Raw genomic sequence first — 19591 nt, forward strand, 5'->3', positions numbered from 1 at the left:
AGTTCCATAAGCAATAGTTCGATTCAAGTAAAAAATGTCCTTTTTGTTTCAAAAAAATGTATTGTTCTATTAAATTTTAAATTTTGGCCGCAATTTCAGAGAGACGCAACTAAGGCCATGTTTTTTTCCAGCTTATTCACCGGTCTGAAATAGATTATTTGTTTCACGCTTAAAAAATATCTTTGCTCAAAATAAAAACCTTTATTCTACTTACACCACTTGATTAAAGTTATTTATTTGCTAAGTTTATTTATCCCCATATAATCAACTCGATAACACAGTTGGACAATGTGACTACAAATCACAATCATGATCCATCATATCGGATGCTTTTTTTTTCTTTTTGGAACTGAAAGTTAAAGCATTCGAAAACTTCGAAATTATCCATACGGTCATAGCTAAGTTACGTTTGAAAGACAAGTTGTGATCAAGCTGACAATGCAAGTCCTCCAAGACTATACTCTAATGTTGCCAAAATTAAAATGGAGAGAAACAAACATTTGCCAGCATTTGGTTTCGCTATATAAATTTACAGTTCTTCCAATATACAGCTGTACTTGAAAACATCATAGTATCTGGACAGCTAACCCTCTTGTACATACAAAATGTTGAGACATTGTACAAAGATGCACTTTTGCACAAAAAATATTGCTACGCCTAGACAGACATTCGCTGGTGTTCCTGAGAGGCTAAGGATGTTCATGAAGCCTTCATAAAACTTGCATCTCCTTCATATTCTCAATTTCAGTAGTCGGTTGATTGGGCCTCCAAATATACCACACCCTGGCAATGTCGATGAGACCAGATCCAAGCGACAAATACTGCAGGAAGAAATAGCCAAAAGAAAGCTGTGGTTGTGCAATAAACACCTACAAGTTGAAATACGATCTAGCTCGCCTTCTCCAAAAGAATCACAAGGGCAAATAAGCACTACTCTCCGAATGAATGGAAGGAAGTGAACGTGTGTAGCGGCTAGATGGGTTGTTACGACCAAGGCCCAATCCTAGCCCCAAGGGGGTCTTGTCAGGTCTCTTACTGTGACTGCAACATTGTGATGAACCGTGCGAGTGACGATGGGATTTTGAGTTCCCTTGTGGATCAGCACAACCATGGTCTGTGCCATTAGCATGAAGTGACATGCTCTCGCCATTCTGTGAGACTGCACTTCTTGTCATTTGAATCATTCCCAATTCCTCATCAGGTTGTAATGTCTGTTCTACCCTCTCAATATCCTCATTGTACCCTTTCAGCAAGAAGTCAGAACAGTTTTTACGCACCCCATGGTCAAATGGATTTCTGAATCGGCCACCTGGGCCTCTGAGATAACTATACCTCATGGCATTTGCCATCTCATTTGTTGTTAAATTCCTGGATATCTGCAAGGGATAAGAAGAAATAAATGATTGACAATGTAATTTAAAAATAGAGCCCAAATATAAGCAGGGAATGATAATTGCAAGGACTGAGAAAAAAACATTTGCAGTATAGCTCAATGGGACAAACAGAAGCCCAATCATTTTCTATTATAAACACAACTAGCTCAATGGCACTCATACAAAATTATCTATTTTTACATATGATTTTACTTAAAATTTTGTTAAATAGCTATCTCATTGCCTTATCATCTCCGAGTTTCTAATTTTGTAGTTTTTAAGTCACGCCAATCGCTACCCCTTACTCCTTTGTCACCCATTTATTTGTTTGCTTGATCTACTATGACTTCTACTCATCCTTCTTGGAATCTTTAAAAATTGGACATTGTAGTTTTAGAGTTCATTGTCTCATTGGCTTTCATTTTACAACTTTTAGAAGCCCTGTCAAACGCCGCTATTGTACTCCTCTACGGCCCGCCCGCTGCCTCCTCACTTCATCATTGGGATTTAAAAAACAAAACATAATTGTCGTTGGGGTTCATTTTTTTTACTTTCTAGAAGTCCCGCCAAACCGTCAGCGGCTCCGCCATTATACTTCTCTACGACCCGCTTGCAGCCTCCCCTCTTTATTATCATTGAGATTTTAAAAAACGAGCATGATTAACATTGGGGTTTATTTTTTACTTTCTAGAAGTCCCGCTAACCGTCATGGCCATGCTGCTTAACGGCCTACCCGTCGTCCCTCCTCTTAATCGTCATTGGGATTCTATTTGGGGTTTTGTTTATAGTTTTTAGATGTCCCATAAACAGCCACCACCCTACTCCTTTACGGGCCTGTTGTTTCTCCCCTTTTTATCGCCATTTGTTATCGTTGTGTTCTAGATGGACTATTTCTAAACAAACTTCCATATTTTCCGTCCTGATATTTTGTTGTTTATAAATTGTATTACTACTGATTTTATTTTTTATTCTGGATTTTAATTAATCTCGTGTTGTGTTCTAGATAGTCTCTTCTTTCGATAGTCTTTATTTTTTAATCCGATTTTGGTTATTTATAAATTGTATTCCTATCTGAACTCTTATTTTTTTTTTCCTAATTTCGGAATTTATTTTATTTTTATTTCAAATTTTAGTTAATCTCGTATTGTGTTCTACATGGACTATTCTTTCAATATTTTTTTTTATTACCAATTTCGGTTGTTTGTAAATTGTATTCTTACTTGAACTCTTATTTTTTATTTTTCTAATTTCGTTATTTATTTTTTTATTTTTTAAAAATTTCGAACTCTAGTTGTGTTCTACATGGACTCTTCTTTCAATAATTTTTTATTTCACTTATTTCTAAATGTATTTCTACTCGAACTCTTCTTTTCTTTTTCTCCGATTAATGTGGGAATTTCTAGCATCCACAATGAACGTGGTAGCTCCTTTCAAGTCTGTTTTAAGAATATAATAGATAGGACCAATGATTGCATGAAGAATCATGCCACAAGTAGCAAGAGCGATCTCTAAAAGTGTGTGTACATATTAACAGGGCCGTTAACACATTGGATTTGTGTTGAAGTCATATACTAGACAAAAGAAATGCAGGTTGGCTGGCAGTTCACACCCAAATATATTGACATAGAAATGAGTAAAACAAAAAATGGAAGCATGGTGTCATTAGGTGGATTTTGATCAGAGATTGCAAATGTAAATGATAAGGGAATTATACATCAGTGTGAATGGAAATGACCAAATACTGCTTTTGATGAGTAATGGTTTTCATTGAATAATTCATCCATGCACTGCCAAAAGAGCAATGCAACAGCAAGCTAAAGGCAAGTATATATATGGGTTATTAAGTTACAAAGTTACATATATGGGTTGTGTACATACTGATTCAATCTGGGTGTCAGACCTCAAATAGTATAATGACAGGTAAAAGGGAGGCAAATACCAACTTGGTTCATACCTGTGATGCTTGAACTACAGTTAGAGTTATAACGCCAAAGAAAAGAAAGAGATCCATCACAACAAAAGACACCACCCAAGGATGGTTAGTGGCTGAATAATTAAGCCATCCACCAAATGATGCAGGAGAATCTGGGTCTCCTACTACTCCTGCAAAGGAAAAGGGATAAAGATTAAGAAATCTTCCATACTACAAACTGTAAAGGTTTTAAAGAAAGATGTGAACATACTTATGACGGCCGTCACACCAGTAATAATCATTGCAGAAACTTCTAGGATCAGGAACATAAAAAATTCCCATTTGTTCTTCTGCACTCACAAATAATTGTAGGTTAGAATCTTAGACAAAACAATTCTCCATAAGTAATCAAAAGGGAATAGCAAAACAAAAGGCAAATCATTGACTAGCGGCTGAACAGTTTTATCTTGTTTTTCGCCTCTGCTTGGGTGCAGACTGCAGACATCAGGTTTCTATTCATGAATTGCCAATTGGCTGAAACAGGCAACTTCCTAATTCTGAATTAAGATATTTGACTACAAATAAGAAAACTCAACAAAGAAGAGGGTGAATTTAGTACCTTTCCAATGCAATTAGACACCCAAGGGCAGTGATGGTCAAATTGCTCAACACAGCGATCGCATGTAGAGCAATGTTTTGAGCGTACAGGCCTAACAATCTATTGATATAGATGAATCAGGTTTTTAAGTAAAAGTTAAATATATGGAGAAACTCACTTTGAATGGAAATAACTCACTTTGCAGGTTATACATAGCTGAGACCAATTGCCAGCCAGAAGTTCAGGGTTGTCTAGACCCCTCTTCAACAAAGGTTCCTAGAGGCACAAAAACTCAAAATTAATATTGCATATTATGTACTAATACTAGTATTTCAACTTTTTGAAGGTGGCAATCTAATAATTGAACATGAGATTTGGCAGATTAACAGGAAGCCACATTGGCTCTCTAAATCTTTCAAGCTTACATCATCTCTTTGATTTTGGGCATCTCTTGTATTCTTGTCAATGTAGCCAGGATCTTTTCTGCATAACAAAATAGTATGGCCATTCTTCAAACAAATTTTTAAATGATTGAATCAAATATCTTTAATGTGAAATAAAAGTAGTATGTGGTGGGCATGTTACAATTTTATATAGATGTGCAAGGCCAGAACATAATGCATTAAAGAGTGTAGGCAAAATAACAAGATCCTCAATGTTTCAGGACAGCACACTAAAACGTGGTATTAATTGATAAATAGCCAAATTGCTCTGTTCCAGCAAAGAAATCACAGTTTTCTTTAAAAATAAAGAAAGTGACCTTGTACTTCCAGGCTACATGCAAACAAAGAAAGATTACTTTCTGCAAGGTGAGATTAATATGTTAAAAAACCCTTCTAAGGAACGACTAGATGCAAATGAAGAAAATATTAGTTTCTGCAAAGTGAGATTAATTTGTTAAAAAGGCCCTTAAGAAAAGAGCTGTCTAAAGAGGCACAATTGACATGGATCTGTCTATATGTTTCCTCCAGTTTTTGGAATATTGGTACAATATAATCGAATGTTTACCTGCTACACTTATAGAACATAACCAATCCGGCAGTAGCAAGGAAAATTCCCAACCATGAAAATAACCCAAATAGTAATGTCATATTACTGCTATATTGTCCTGAATAGAAGGAAACAAATTCAGTAATCCACAACCACAGTATGAAAGATCAAAATTTCTGAAAAGACATTATATCAGTAATGTACCTGAGATAACTGAATATACATATATATAAATTAAGCCAATAATAATACACCAAAGAAGAGGGGCGAGTCCTAATTTTGATAGTTTCCCAAAATAACTGTTCCCACCACATCCTCTCTCATGTACTCTTCTAGCATTCCCCTGCATAGAACAATCAAATCATCAAATCAATCCTTAGCATTTGCCAGGAATAAATTACATGCTGAGGCTAACGATAAATGTTTTATACCTTTAAGCAAGATAATCTATACTGGGGAATAGTTAAAAGAATATCCAGAACAAGTACAAGAGCATTCACAATCCACAAATGCTAGTGATTATCCAAAAACTTTTACTTTGTTACCTCCATGTTATTAACAATGCATATTATTTTAAGAAAACATTTTAATTCATATAGTAAAAGAATTAACGGTAAGTGGCACTGTGGCAGGCAATATACAGAGTCTATTGGGAAATAGCAGGGCCGTGGAGCACATCCATTCATCATGAGAGTAATGCTTACTACTACGTATTAGGTATAAAAAATAATTGTCAATGAAGAACAAGCCAAAAATAGGTGGCACAAATGGAAAAGCAGCCAAAAAGCATATTAACAGAACTATTAAATTCCCAATCAGATGGCAACATTTACGGTATGATGGAATCTTGGGAAGCTAAAAGGATACTCTTGGGAAGCTAGAAGGATTCTCATGTATGATAAACAAAAAATGGTGAATATTCATAGCACTCACAAGGAAAAAGGCAACTTGCCGATGATTTTTATCAGCAGCAAGTTGGGCTGGAGTTAAGCCGGTATTGTCTTGCACCATAAGATCCTCCTTTTTACCAGCCTGAACCAGCACAGTGCATGACTCCAAATTCCCGCGGATAGCAGCCCAATGCAAAGGAGTGCAACCTAATGAAAAGCATTTGAGCTGGAAATGAATATTTGATATCCAACAAAACTAATGCAGGGGAAGCGTGCTTAAATGCTTGTTGTAGGTTAGATTGTCATGATCAGTATAAAGATAGGGTTTAGGAAGAGCTAGAAAAACTAACTAAACACGTGCCTTCTTTATCTTGCCGCCCCCTATATGCACCCAAAAACAAAAGGAGGCGTACAGAATCTGCAAATCCTTTATAAGCAGCCCTGGAAATGTGAACAATATTGAATCATCAATAGGGGCACCATGAAGCCATGTTAGACAACACATTAAGTGACAAAAATAAAGAATACCACAAGGCTTGTGTTTGAACTTTGAAAAAAAATGTACAGGGGAAAGGTACAAACCAGTGGAGAGGACTTCTTCCATCATTATCAGGGACATCAGGATCAGCATTCCATTTTGCAACAATATGATAAAGATATGATGTTTGACCATACTGTGCTGCAACATGTGTAGTCTGTGGTATAACAACAGATGGATTCCGTCAGAAATACTTCAAATACAAGGTAACTGACTGACTCTTGACTTTTTCTGCCCAACTTTTAAGATCAAACCGGGAATTTATCTACTGCAGATATCTTACTTTATTGTTGAACTAATCTGCATATGTAGGAAAAAAATACAGACTGACATTTCAATTAAAGACCTAATTCCGAATCAAAGTGAATATGCCAAATTTTTTTTTTCGAAACCTATCCTTGTAATGACTCTGTTTTGTCTATAGCCTACTTCACTTAGTACCTTGTTGACAACCCTGGCGACTAGCTTAAGGCGGTAATAAACCCTGCAGATCACTCAAACTCAAAAACAAAATGACTGTATGCTAAAAGAATTAAAAGATAAAATATAGGATCTGATTACAGAAGTAAAATACTTGTGCATTTTAATCCCATCCTAACAACCTAACCATTATTATGGTAGAGATAGAAGTAATTAAATTTATTATAAAGGCCAAAAATGGCAATGTTACAAATTCCTAATCTCTTTGCCACTTACTAGAACAACATGCTTTTGGGGTACTAGAGGAAGTAATAGTTTTATGGTATCTGACGAGAGAAAAGATTTCATTATCTTGCAGGAAGCCATACAACCTAGCATCAATGTGTATGAAATTACAATTTGAAGCATCTTAGTGACTGATATAGGGATTATACAGCAAAGCAATGGTAAACTATTATGTACCACATAATCATTATAGAGACATTGCAACATAACTTGAGTAAGAAACAGTTGGTCACCAGGTGAATTAATCAAAATACATTAGACAACAGAAAGAGAATATATATGTGTTAAGGAACCATGGATGCAATAGATAAGTCAAAGACAAACCTGATATCCATATAAATCAGCGGCATCCACCTTAGCTCCTTCTTTCAGAAGTAGTTCTGCAACTTGAATATGACCACGTACCGCACTCCAGTGGAGTGCTGTTTGCCCTGTATGGTCTATAGCATTTACATCTGCTCCATGCTGTCCAGACAACAAGCTGAGAACCGTCATCCCACCAAAGCAAACAACTGAAAAGGATAGGACATACTATAGAGCAGCAAAGAAAACCATGCAACTCAAGAAGTACTATATAACTACACTGTTCAACATAAAACCGTGAAACCAATGGCCTTAAAAGACACAATGCATAACATGTTGACTGGGATAGACCAGTCAGCATAGGCATACTCAAATCAATCCAAGCAAGGTTTCAAAGGGGTTGGCTTCATTGTCTAAACAGCTGGACATGACATTTAACTGAACAAACTTCCTATGATCCCATTTATGGTTCAGCGAAATTCTTGGAAATGCTTGCTCGCTTGGTAAGATATGGCAAGAGGCAAGTTCCACAGGGTTTCCTAACACTAAAGGAGCTGCAGATTGGCCCTGCCTAGACCTATCCAACAGCCACCATTCAACCAACATAGCATTAACATCCATCCAACACATAAACACAAACATACCAAAACTAAGCTCAAAACCGCTACCCTCAGAGCAAAAGCGAAATACCTTCCTGTCATTACAAGCCACATGAACCAAAATCTCTCCTCATCGATCCAACCAAAAAACCAAACGAGATTCGCAACAACAACTAAACAACTCGTGCCCATCCCCCACAGCGCATTCCCAGCAGGAGCTACACTTCGTCTGCACCTCAAACAACACATCACCGGGGAGCTCCGTTGCTGATCGGGGAAAGGGCAGGAAAACCGAATTCCTAAACGCGCAAGCTCGAGGACACACTAGCATTACCCAAGCTCGGGGGGCGGATTGGATTGGGCGACGGCGATGGATCATACCTCGAGGATGTACTGGGCGGCGGCGACGCGGTTGTTGAGGGCGGCCCACTGGAGCGCGTGGTAGCCGAGGGCGTCGGGCTCCGTCACCGGCCGGCCCTCCCGCTCCACGAGGCGGTGCAGCTTCTCGAGGTCCCCGTACGCCGCGCCCGTGTACACGTCGTCCTTGAGCGCCTCCGCATCCGCCGCCGCCTCCCCCTCCTCCCCCGCGCCCGCGCCCGCGACCTCTCCGCCTCCGATGGTGGCGGCCGGGGCGGCGGCGGCGGCGGTGGTGTCCTCGAGCACCTCGATCTCCGACGCCATGGAGGGAGGGAGGGAGGGAGGGGGAGGAGGGATCGGGGGATTGGGTCGCGCGTGGCTTGGCTTTGGCTTAGCGACGGTCTCCTCTTCTCGGGGGCGTTTTGACTGGGTTTTTCTTTTTTTTTTCTGTTTTGTTGTTTGGGCGGAGGAAGACGGCCAATACCGCAAGAGGGAGACGTGGGAAACGAACAAGCGGGTTCAAGGAAGAACGAGATGCCGAAATGGCGATTGATGATTCCTTCTTGGCAACGCCTTTTTTGTTTTTTTTTTCAGATTTCCTTTGCTTTACTCGGTTCGGAAAGTTACCACGAATGTAGCTTTTGTTCAGTCATATTTAAGTTACTCCTCTCATAAATAAGGTTGTAATTCTACTATATTGTTGAAGTTTTATAATCATTTATTTATACACTTATCACAATTAACTTAGAAAAAAAAGTATGAGCATTACAACAGGTAAAGACGTTTTCTCAATAATACAACAGTTATTAAGAAGATGAGCAATAAATTAAAATATTAAAATCGTTATAATACATTATAATTGAAAAAGTTAATGAAAATACTTCCTTGTGATTTTATAGTCAGAAAGTTCATAGAGGGAGGAGGAAGAAGGGTTTGAGATAGAGAATGACATGTGGGGCCTACGATATATTTTTGTGTATGAATGATAGATGTGTCTCACATATATTTTTTTAAATTCTAATGCCACATAAGTATCGCATGGGATGAACACCAGGTCAACACCGCCATGTCAACGCCACATTAGCAAAACCGTCCTTCAAAACTGCTAGGAAAGTCAAATCACACTGGTTTCAATAGTTCGAGAGTCGTCCTATCCGATGTTTTTTTAGAGGGGTACGAATTATATTCGGCCTAAAGGGAGCCAAGTGGACTTTATCCGATGGTAAAAGCCTGTTGCTGAAATGCCGGCCCATATACGCAAATGGGCCATCTTGGGCCTTCCAAACGGCCTGATCTGTCGCAGCACAGGACAGCTGCTGCTCTGGGCGAAAAAAAAAAAAACCCCTCACTGGATTGGCTCTCATCTCATCGATCCTGCTCACCCTTCCTCTCTCTCCTCCTCCTCCCCACCCCAACGCCATGGCTGCCGCGGTCGCCTCCCATCGGTTCCTCTCCGTCGCCGAGGCGGGCGCCGCCTTCCGCTGGACCCCGTCCCAGCTCGACCCCAAGGTATTCTTCTCTTCCTTCGCTGTACCTGGCAGCCTGAGCCGCCGTAGATTGGAGATCCATCCCGACTTTTGGAACTCCCTTTTTTTCGGTTTGTCGTCTAGTTGCTGATCCAATTTATTTATTTTCTTTTTCGAGAAATTAAGCCATATTCTCTGTGTTGGATCTCTTTCACGCACTGTGGTGACACAAATTTGAGGTTATCTGTTGAGTTGAAGTGTTTAACTTGATGGGTAGATTTAGCTTGCTAGAGAAATTGTTGGTAGTTGTTGGTGGGGAATTTGGAATTCGGTTCATACTTTCCAGATTTTATTGTGTTGCATTGTGCTATTTGTAGGATTAAGGAGTCAATTAACTCACGACTAGGGGCACTAGGGGGAATTCTTGGCAGTTTGTTCATAGAGATTTAATTCGCCCTTTTCAGTTTGCTTATGTTGCATTGTGTTGTACTCCCTCCGTTTCACAATGTAAGTCATTCTAGCATTTCCCACATTCATATTGATGTTAATGAATCTAGACATATATATCTATCTAGATTCATTAACATTAATATGAATGTAGAAAATGCTAGAATGACTTACATTGTGAAACGGAGGAAGTATCTAGGATTAAGGAGTTACTTTTGTGTACTGTTCTTACGAATAGGATAACGTAATGTGCACAGAGGAATTTGGAGAAGTTTCCGCATCTGGTGCTCTATTGTTATATGATAGTAAATTACTTGGTGGTTCATGGGGGTCTCATTGATGTTGTGCGTGCCCTTGCTGGATTTATCATGTCTATGTTCAGAGCACCATTCACTGAAAACCTATGGTCCAGAAATTTCGTGCTTGTTAGGAACCTTTATATTTCGAGTGTTGTCCAGAATAAGGCCTAAAAGTGCATGATGTATACATGTATTTACATGGTTTCTGTGCCAATAGTGTCTTCTGCAAGGTATTACTGGGATTGTTTTTCTCCTTAACTGAAGAGAAAACCAGGTGAACTGGTGTTTCAGACCAGCAAGTAAAGTGTGTTTACTCTATTGTACTGTATTGGCTGCTATGTTCTTTGTTTTATGACCAATCATCCATCACTATATAAACTCCCTCCATCCCAAATAGGCTTCCATTTGTCCCACAAAGATTTTATTTCTAACTTCTGAGTTATACCTACTCCCAATGTACATTTAATTGGAGCATAGAAATTGCAACCGTGATTATTAATGAGGGGCACCTTGGCCTTTTCACCACACTTCTAATTTGCCCTATAATTGCTGGATTAAAGTCTTTGTGGAACGGAGAGATTGCCTTGTATAATTCTTTAACTGGGATATTCAAGTGGTTTCCATGTTTCTAATGATTTCACTGTTTGGTGCATTTAGCAGCCCCCCGCATGGCAACAATGGCCTGTCATGCGCCCTATGGCCTTTCCATATTACCACTGTCTACTATGTCAGTCATATGTTCTATTCGGTAAATGTAAATGAAATTAGTACCCATATAAGGAGTAACATTAGCTATTGCTGTAGGATAATTTTATGGCTAGGGGATGTGGATTAGACCGAGTTTTGTCTGACTATTCACATACAAAATTACAAATGTATTGTGTTAGAGCTATTGATGTGTAAGTTTGTTGCAAGAGTTTCAGAGTTTGGCACTAAATGCATTGTAAGCTAGTGTTTTGTGTTTTTCTCCTTATATTTGTGCCTGGACGACACACCAGAATGGCCTTGTATTAAGATACTCCATTCTTGGAGCTAAACTGGAATGAACACCATATTGAAGTTAAAATATTCTCTATATAGCCTTGTCATTTTCATTCCAAAAAGGAATTGTTTATCCACGTAGTATCTTTCATTTTAATGTTTGCTACTTGTGTAATATAATAATTACCCTTGGGAAAAACCTCTGCTTTGGTCTGATGAGCAACTCTGCTATACACCAATCCTCCATCATCAGCTTTAACCCCTTCCTTTTCTTTTTTGCTATGGTATCCAGATGTTGTCATTGCAAAACGAAATCTTCATTACATCTGGTGGAGACCGGGATTTGATTAATAGGTATGTCTTATACCCCTTTGCAACTGCAGTTCTGAATTCATTAGTGTTGAATACATGTATTCTATCCATGACTGTAGACATATTAATATCTCATCTCAAAGCTGAGGTTTGTTTTTGACCCTTCTCCTAAAGGATTCTCAGCAAAAGCAAAACTGAAACGGTTCCTGAGAACAAGGATGATGGTGAGTCTGATGATGATAACGATGAGGAGGGAGATGACGAGGATGCTGAAAATCAAGGCGACGATGATGCTGGTGATGAAGATGCCTCGGAAGAGGAAGGGAATGATGAGGACGAGGACGGGGACCCTGAAGCCAATGGTGAAGGAGGGAGTGATGACGACGATGGTGGAGAAGATGACGATGACGAGGATGAGGACGGGGACGATGATGAGGGTGAGGGCGAGGGCGAGGATGACGATGAGGATGAGGAGGAAGAAGAGGAAGAGGATGACGACGATGACGTCCCGCAACCACCTGCCAAAAAGAGGAAATGATCAATGAGTAACAGCCCTACCTTACAAGCAAGAACGTGGCTCTGTTCATCCTGTGCTTAGTGGTTCACTGGTTACTGGTTAGCAGGTAGGGGTTTTAGCTCGGTCGTCAGCCATAGCCTAGTTTGAGAACAGGAAAAAAGAACACTTAGTTGTGCATGTACTATTTAAAAGATTCTTTTTTATCATGTCTCTCTTCTGATTTGCTACCGATTTGTGTTTGCTTAGCCCTTTTTACATTGTTGTTGTACCCTCCAGACATTAGACATGAATGGATGTACGTAATAATGCAGCAATGCAAGTAAGACAGCCTCGTTCTTGTGTTCCTCGTGCTCGAATGGATTAATTGGGTTGCCACTATGAATGGGTTTTGTGTTCAAAAGTCAATTCATTTGTAAGAATAGTATTTAATTTATAAGATGTGCCATTTATTTGTCAAGAATAAATAGGGAAGAAAAGGAGAAAAATTTTGTGGATATAAAAAGAAAAATTACATTTAGGAAAGCATTGAGAGAATGAGTGGGGAGAACCTTGTAACAGCGCAACAATTTGGATGCTTCACGTCAATCAATACCCATTGCTGCAAAATTAGAAGATTTTTTTTTTAAAAAAAAGACAATATCATCGACATCAATCATCATCATCATCCTCATCATTTTATCGCTAGAAAATGGCAAATTTTCCAATGCTCCTTGTTCACTGTGCCACAGGATGACTTATGCAGCTGGAGACAAAAGCTAAAGAGGACCAGAGAAAATTCTGGGATCAAAACACAAGGTTGGAACCTGGAACTAGAACAAAAATGGGAAATCAAGTAGACAATGGAGTCATCAACTCAAGGAGCAAATCATGACAAAATAGTCTACATATTTTGCTCATCCCCAACAAAACTATGGCCTTTGTTACACCCAACGTCGCCGGTTTAGAACAACTTGAAGAGGATACCACCGTGGGTGGCGAAGAAGGGGGCGAAAACGAGGGATTCGACCGCCATGAGCTTGATGAGGATGTTGAGAGAGGGTCCTGAAGTGTCCTTGAGAGGGTCTCCGATGGTGTCACCGATGACGGCCGCCTTGTGGGGATCGGAACCTTTGGGACCAAGGGTCCTGGCATGCTCTGAAGCTCCAGCCTATGCAGAACAATGAAAAGAAAGTTAAGGTAACATGCAGGATTGAACCCAAAAGAAAAGGAAATGGATACTGGTAGATATTGTACCTCAATGTATTTCTTTGCATTGTCCCAAGCACCGCCAGTGTTTGATGCGGAGATGGCAATCTGAGAGAAGGTGAAACGGATAAGGAGCACGGACCATTGGATGCAATTGTAATCCTAGAATTCAGAATGGTTACCAACCTGAACACCAGAGACGAGAGCACCAGCAAGGACTCCAGAGAGGGTCTCGACGCCGAACAGAATTCCGACGATAAGTGGGGTGAGCATAACAAGAGCACCAGGAGGGATCATCTCCTTGATGGATGCATCAGTGGAGATCTTGACACAAGTTGCATAGTCAGGCTTAGTTGTGCCCTCCATGAGTCCAGGGATGGTGTTGAACTGCCTGCGGACTTCCTCCACCATCTTTAGCGCCGCGCTGCCTACACTCTTCATAGTCATTGCTGAGAACCAGTATGGGAGCATAGCACCAACAATAAGCCCAATGAACACTTTTGGTGTCAGAACATCAACCGTAGAGATAGCCGCACGGCTCACAAAGGCACCAAAAAGTGCAAGTGACACCAAGGCTGCAGAGCCGATGGCAAAACCCTGCAAATACAAAATTACGATATAAACTTTTCTTTTAATCAAGGAAGCTTACCATACTGAAGTGGTATAACATCATCATCATAATTAGAAACAACCACTTTCTAGGCATGATCGACATCTTGAGGGATAAAAACCTTGGTATAAATTTCAACTAAATGTGAACCTATGCTACAGTTATGCATGGAGATCATCAGGAAGAATTGACTAAGTTCGGTGCAAGACCTGGAAATTAAGAATGGGATGGGTAGGCAGATATGTACCTTTCCAATTGCGGCAGTTGTGTTTCCGGCAGCATCCAGAGCATCAGTTCTCTCCCGAATTCTGTGGCTCATGCCGGCCATTTCAGCAATTCCTCCAGCATTGTCACTGATGGGACCATAGGCGTCGATAGCAAGACCTGTGGCAATTGTGCTCAGCATTCCAAGAGCAGCCACAGCAACACCATACATGGCAGCAAGGCTGAAGCTGAGGAAAATGCTGAAAGCAATAGCAAAAATAGGGATGATGACTGATTTGTAACCCAAAGCAAGCCCAAAAATGACATTAGTGGCAGCTCCAGTTCTGCAAGAATCAGCAACATCTTGTACAGGGCTGAAAGGGTAAACAACAGAGATGTCAAAAGGTGAAGAATAAACATAAAAATAATCACCACATAAATGAGCAAATCGTAAATACCTATATGCGTTGCTGGTGTAATACTCGGTAACAAATCCAATGATTAGACCAGCCCAAAGACCAACCGCCACACACAAGAATAATTGCCTGATAAGTGATAAATTAACAGCAGAATGAGGATGAATCATAAAGTTAATTATATAGCCCAATGATGAATGTAAAAACACCGTACCAGCTTTGCACTGTCTTCTGGGCACCAAAGTTAAAGATGGTGAAGGTGTAAGGAAGGCCCAACCAACTGACAAGGGCAATGCCAACAGTCATAAAAGCAGTGGAAATTATAAGCTGTTTCTTGAGAGCTGGCTCTATTTCACTCACAGCCTTTATCTCAAAGAAATCAGTTGCAAACAAGGTGGTTATGAGACACGCTATAATTCCCACAGAGCTGACAAGAAGAGGGTACACCATGGGAGTAAATTCATGGTTGATTCCAAAAGAAGAGATTGATGCCACAACAAGTGCAGCACACGATGATTCAGCATAAGAACCAAAAAGATCTGATCCCATTCCAGCAATATCTCCAACATTGTCACCAACATTGTCTGCAATGACCTGCAAGCAGAACAAAAGTCATTCTTATACCATGATGGTTTGACCAGAGAGAAGATTAGCCACTTTGCAGTTTTGGTAAAGTGAGATTTTCCTAACAGTATATTTATGGGAATCTTTAGAATTCAAGTGAAAGATTCTTACAGCTGGGTTTCTGGGATCGTCCTCAGGAATATTTCTTTCCACCTTCCCAACAAGGTCAGCACCAACATCAGCAGCTTTTGTATAAATACCACCACCTACACGGCCGAAAAGAGCCATAGAAGAACCACCAAGTCCATAACCAGTAATAGCTTCAAAAAGGCCTTCCCAGTCATCACCATAATAAATTCCAAACAAATTAATTGCAATGTAAAGGACCAAGAGACCGCTTGCAGCAAGCAGGAAACCCATAACGGCACCAGACCGGAAAGCAGTGATAAAAGCCTTTCCAACACCCTTCCTGGCCTCCAGAGTCGTCCGAGCATTTGCATAAGTTGCAATCTTCATTCCAAGAAAACCAGATACCAGAGAGGTAACTGCACCAAGCACAAAAGCTATAGTGCTAAAGATAGCATTTGCAAGGGCAGGCTTGCAAGTCTTGTCCTTGCTGTAGTGGCAAGGCTGGCTCTTCGTGCTGAAGCCCTCAACAGACCCAAGGAAGAGGAAAATAAGAACTGCGAAGATGCTCATGAATAATCCGACATACTTGTACTCAGTGAAAAGGAAAGATGTCGCTCCTATTAACAAAAAAAAGAAAAAAAAGATGGAAGGTGAGTTTAGTTCAGGTTGTATCCATGATTGCAAAGTAAATGCGAGAAATGAACAAATGTCACATAAGAATAATATCAGTATATCACCACTTATGTTTGCTAATGAAAGTTTTGTGACACCCACAAACAAGTAGGCCCAAATCGCAAAGAGCATGGTCAACAAATTCTATACAAACATACTGTTTTATATCAAGGTAAATGGTACTAGTTCATCCAAAAGGTTAGAATAAGTTTTTGCATTACTCAGTTTCGATTTCCCACTTTTGGTGCTGTCAAAGTCAGAATAGCATCATAGGCGTGTGTCTACATCAAACCAATGACAACCCTGAACTACAGACGAATGGTAACAAAGAAGGTCATCTAAAAAGATGAATCGATTGGTTAAATGAGAACCAATCAAAACCTATCCACTAAAATCTAGTAGATCTAGAGAGGTATTCAATAATTCAGCCAACTGGCACTGCAACAACAACCAACCGGATATAATCCACTGAACTTACAACCGTCAAAACTAACAACTGCAGAGACAAAACTCTGGCTCAGCCTATTGAAAGGAGCTCCAAGCAAAGGACGCGATGAAAATGCTAAACTATTTGGCAAGTCCTGTAAAACCAATCATATGCCTGCCACCTTTTTTTTTTTGCGGGGAATCATATGCCTGCCACTAATGCAGGGAAACTCCATCTAACCAAGTACTCCTAGTCACTTCCATGTAGAACATCACAACAAAGCCAGCACAGCCTGTGCGCCAAGATATTTCCAGAGACAGCATCTGACACGTCTTTGTAGTTATTTTCATAGTGATTTAATGAAAGCTAATACTAACATACTATCTTCCAACAAACAGATATCACTAAGACACTAACAAATAATTTTGGTATGGTACTGAGTTGCTGACACCCACAAGCTAAGTTTTTTTTTCTTTTTAACTGGGGACACAAGCCAAACTATTTTACTAGCAGGTATCTTCCATAATGCAACAACCTTGTGGAGTGTCTACATGGATCACTAAATGAACCACACTCACATCATGCCAAATATTCTGGTGAGCTCGTTGAAATTACTATGGAAACGCAAATGTGGATCCCAAGAGATAAATAGATTCTTGACCGGCTGCTTGTTATCTTATCAGAATCTGCAGCCTGAGGAATGGTGACCACGTGCTGCACGAACTTATCTTTTCATTTCATCTCTGACCCCACACTTCTGGGCTTCCTCAGACTGCAAGAACTTATCCCCTTTCATCTCTTACCCCACATCACAACCACCTTACCACCAGTTTGACCAAGAACCCCACAGTCCCATAATGTAATTTCAAGAAGATAATAATTAAGTGGAGTACTTAATTTAGATATATGAACATGTGATGGATTACTAGTACTACTAGCTATCAACTCTGAGAGCATGCTAAAGTGAAAGTTATTATAATCACTGCCGGGTAAAGTAGCAACAGCCAACAGCAAATAGTTTAATGCGTTGTTTAGGTCCAACCAATGTGGAATAATATAGTGTAATATTGACCACGAACACACGAAGCAAATACTCTCTACTACACGTCAACAACTTAAGAAAATGACTGAAATCTTCCGTCAAAATTATTCCAATTAAAACCTCATTTCTTTAACACAAAAGTAAGCTGGTATATACTAGACTATTGGGAGTAGAATACTAGTATCAACCATCAAGCACAGGAAGAGCTCATGCCATCGAACAAAACAAAATAATCGCATCCCCACTGTTTTTTTTTAACTTGAATTCATCGCTTTGCAAGTAAGCGATAATCAAATTCCGCCCAGGAAAAGAGAAGGTGTGAATTCCCGCGTTTGATTTGCCCCTAAACATCACCCCCGGAGTCCCGGATGAAGAACATCAATTCGCGCTCAAAAAAAAAAAGAAAACACACGCAAACCACGTAAAAATCCGATCATGTACCAAGCGAACTCGACGACTACTCAACCCTAACGACAAGATCTACCGATCGATGCTGAAGAACACGAACGCGTACGAGCTGAGCTACAGAGAGAGAGAGAGAGAGAGAGAGAGAGAGAGAGAGGGTTGCTCTGCTCACCTTCGGAGATGGCGGTCTGGATCTCGGCGCACTTGGAGACGACGTTGTGGTCGTTGAGCCCCTCCTCCTCCTCGATGAGGTAGTCGCTCGGCCCGCTCTTCCCCCCGGCGGCGCCCCCCGCCTCCCCGCGCCGCGGCTCCGCCGTGAGCTTCACCTTGGAGACGAGCGCCCACTGCAGCACCGCGAACGCGATCCCCACCGCCGCTGCCACCGGGATCACCACCTGCGCCGCCAGCTCCGGCAGTATCGCCGCCGCCGCCATCTCCGCAGCTAAGCTCCCCCCCTCTCCTCACAATTCGCGCCTCGGATCGCAGAGAGAGAGAGAGAGAGAGAGAGAGAGAGAGAGAGAGAGAGAGAGAGAGGAGGTGGATGAGAATGGAGGAGAGGGGACGCGAGGAGAGGAGAGGCGCCGAGCGGAGCAAGAGGAGTACGCAGCAGAGTGAGGCAGCGAGCTGCGTGAGAGGGAGAGGGAGAGGGAGGGTATTTTGGGGATTTTCTTGGTGGCTTGAGCTGTTGTAAGCAGCAGAAAATTACTAATTCAGCTTTAACTGACATGACATCCTTTGGTTTTTATCAAAAAAGTGGATTTATTGCAAAATGGTTTTTTTTATCCTAACAATATATTGTAAAAATTACAGTAGAATTTTTTATTGCAACAAATCAAGTTGTTTTTTTTAGTTTTGTTAGGCTGTAAAATATAATGTATCTCTCCATTATAAAATATAGGTATTCTTCCGTCTTAAAATATAACAATATTGATATAGTGTTAGATTAGACGCAAAATAATACTACGAACCTGATTGTGGGGCATGTCTATACTATTTTGGGACAGAGAAGATATTTTTAGAGTTTTCGTTGAGATTGTAGAGAAAGGTGAAACTAAATCAGTTATGGTTGTGATCAGCTGAGACAATAAAGCATGTAGATAAATTAATGAGAGATGGATGTGGTGGGTTAAGATGAGAGAGTTGGTATATAAGTTGTTATACTTTTTTTATATAAATTTTGGATGCCAGAAATTACTATATTCAGGATGGAGAAAGTATTTAAAGCAAGGTTTTTGATAAAAACAAGATATCAGAACAACTCAAGTTGTGTTCTGAAATGCCGAAGGATGAAACTATGTTATGAAAATTACTTGATGGCGCAAATAAATAGTTAAATATTAGAAAAATCAAAAGATCGAATCAAAGAGTTTATGAAGAAATATTGATAAAGAAAGTTTTTCTTAAAAAAAACATCATCACATTCGTTAAAAAATATGTTCGTGGTTATTTGTTATCTGTTAGCTAAAAAGAACATGTTGTCACAAAATCAATCGAGAAAATCCAAAAAATGTCATTGACAAACACCCAAATTCAAGAAATACCATCGACGGGTGCAAGTTTCATAAAATATCATTGTACAAGCGATTTTGTTTCAAAATACCATCACCATTAGGGTTCCATCTATCTCGTACCATTAAATGCATTGTTTAT

General features: G+C 40.1%; 3 protein-coding genes across 4 annotated transcripts; 1 reads left to right on the forward strand and 2 right to left on the reverse strand.

The window, feature by feature from the left end:
• Window positions 1-483: 483 nt before the first annotated feature.
• Window positions 484-8693, reverse strand: LOC4328524 (protein S-acyltransferase 24). 2 transcript variants are annotated; one of them, XM_015771577.3, is made up of 13 exons: window positions 8290-8693; window positions 7331-7471; window positions 6346-6458; window positions 6125-6204; window positions 5807-5970; window positions 5078-5216; window positions 4892-4991; window positions 4309-4366; window positions 4082-4159; window positions 3905-4003; window positions 3557-3635; window positions 3328-3476; window positions 484-1376 (listed from the first exon to the last, which is right to left on the reverse strand). In XM_015771577.3, the coding sequence occupies exons 1-13, from the start codon at window positions 8587-8589 to the stop codon at window positions 912-914; spliced, it is 1965 nt and encodes a 654-aa protein (XP_015627063.1). In that variant the 5' UTR covers window positions 8590-8693; the 3' UTR covers window positions 484-911. The 2 variants fall into 2 exon arrangements, with proteins under 2 accessions (XP_015627063.1, XP_015627064.1); XM_015771578.3 differs by having other exon boundaries at window positions 7331-7518.
• A 939-nt stretch (window positions 8694-9632) lies between these two features.
• Window positions 9633-12630, forward strand: LOC4328525 (uncharacterized). Its single transcript, XM_015770129.3, has 3 exons — window positions 9633-9774; window positions 11751-11812; window positions 11945-12630. Exons 1-3 carry the CDS (start codon window positions 9685-9687, stop codon window positions 12306-12308), a joined length of 516 nt encoding a protein of 171 aa, XP_015625615.1. The 5' UTR covers window positions 9633-9684; the 3' UTR covers window positions 12309-12630.
• Window positions 12631-12931: 301 nt separating this feature from the next.
• On the reverse strand, window positions 12932-18630 carry LOC4328526 (pyrophosphate-energized vacuolar membrane proton pump). The gene is made up of 8 exons (XM_015770127.3): window positions 18114-18630; window positions 15438-16012; window positions 14917-15296; window positions 14745-14831; window positions 14330-14660; window positions 13659-14069; window positions 13521-13580; window positions 12932-13434 (listed from the first exon to the last, which is right to left on the reverse strand). Exons 1-8 carry the CDS (start codon window positions 18373-18375, stop codon window positions 13228-13230), a joined length of 2313 nt encoding a protein of 770 aa, XP_015625613.1. The 5' UTR covers window positions 18376-18630; the 3' UTR covers window positions 12932-13227.
• Between the last annotated feature and the right edge of the window lie 961 nt (window positions 18631-19591).

This window comes from Oryza sativa, chromosome 2, assembly GCF_034140825.1.
Source record: "Oryza sativa Japonica Group chromosome 2, ASM3414082v1".
Lineage (NCBI taxonomy): Eukaryota > Viridiplantae > Streptophyta > Magnoliopsida > Poales > Poaceae > Oryza > Oryza sativa.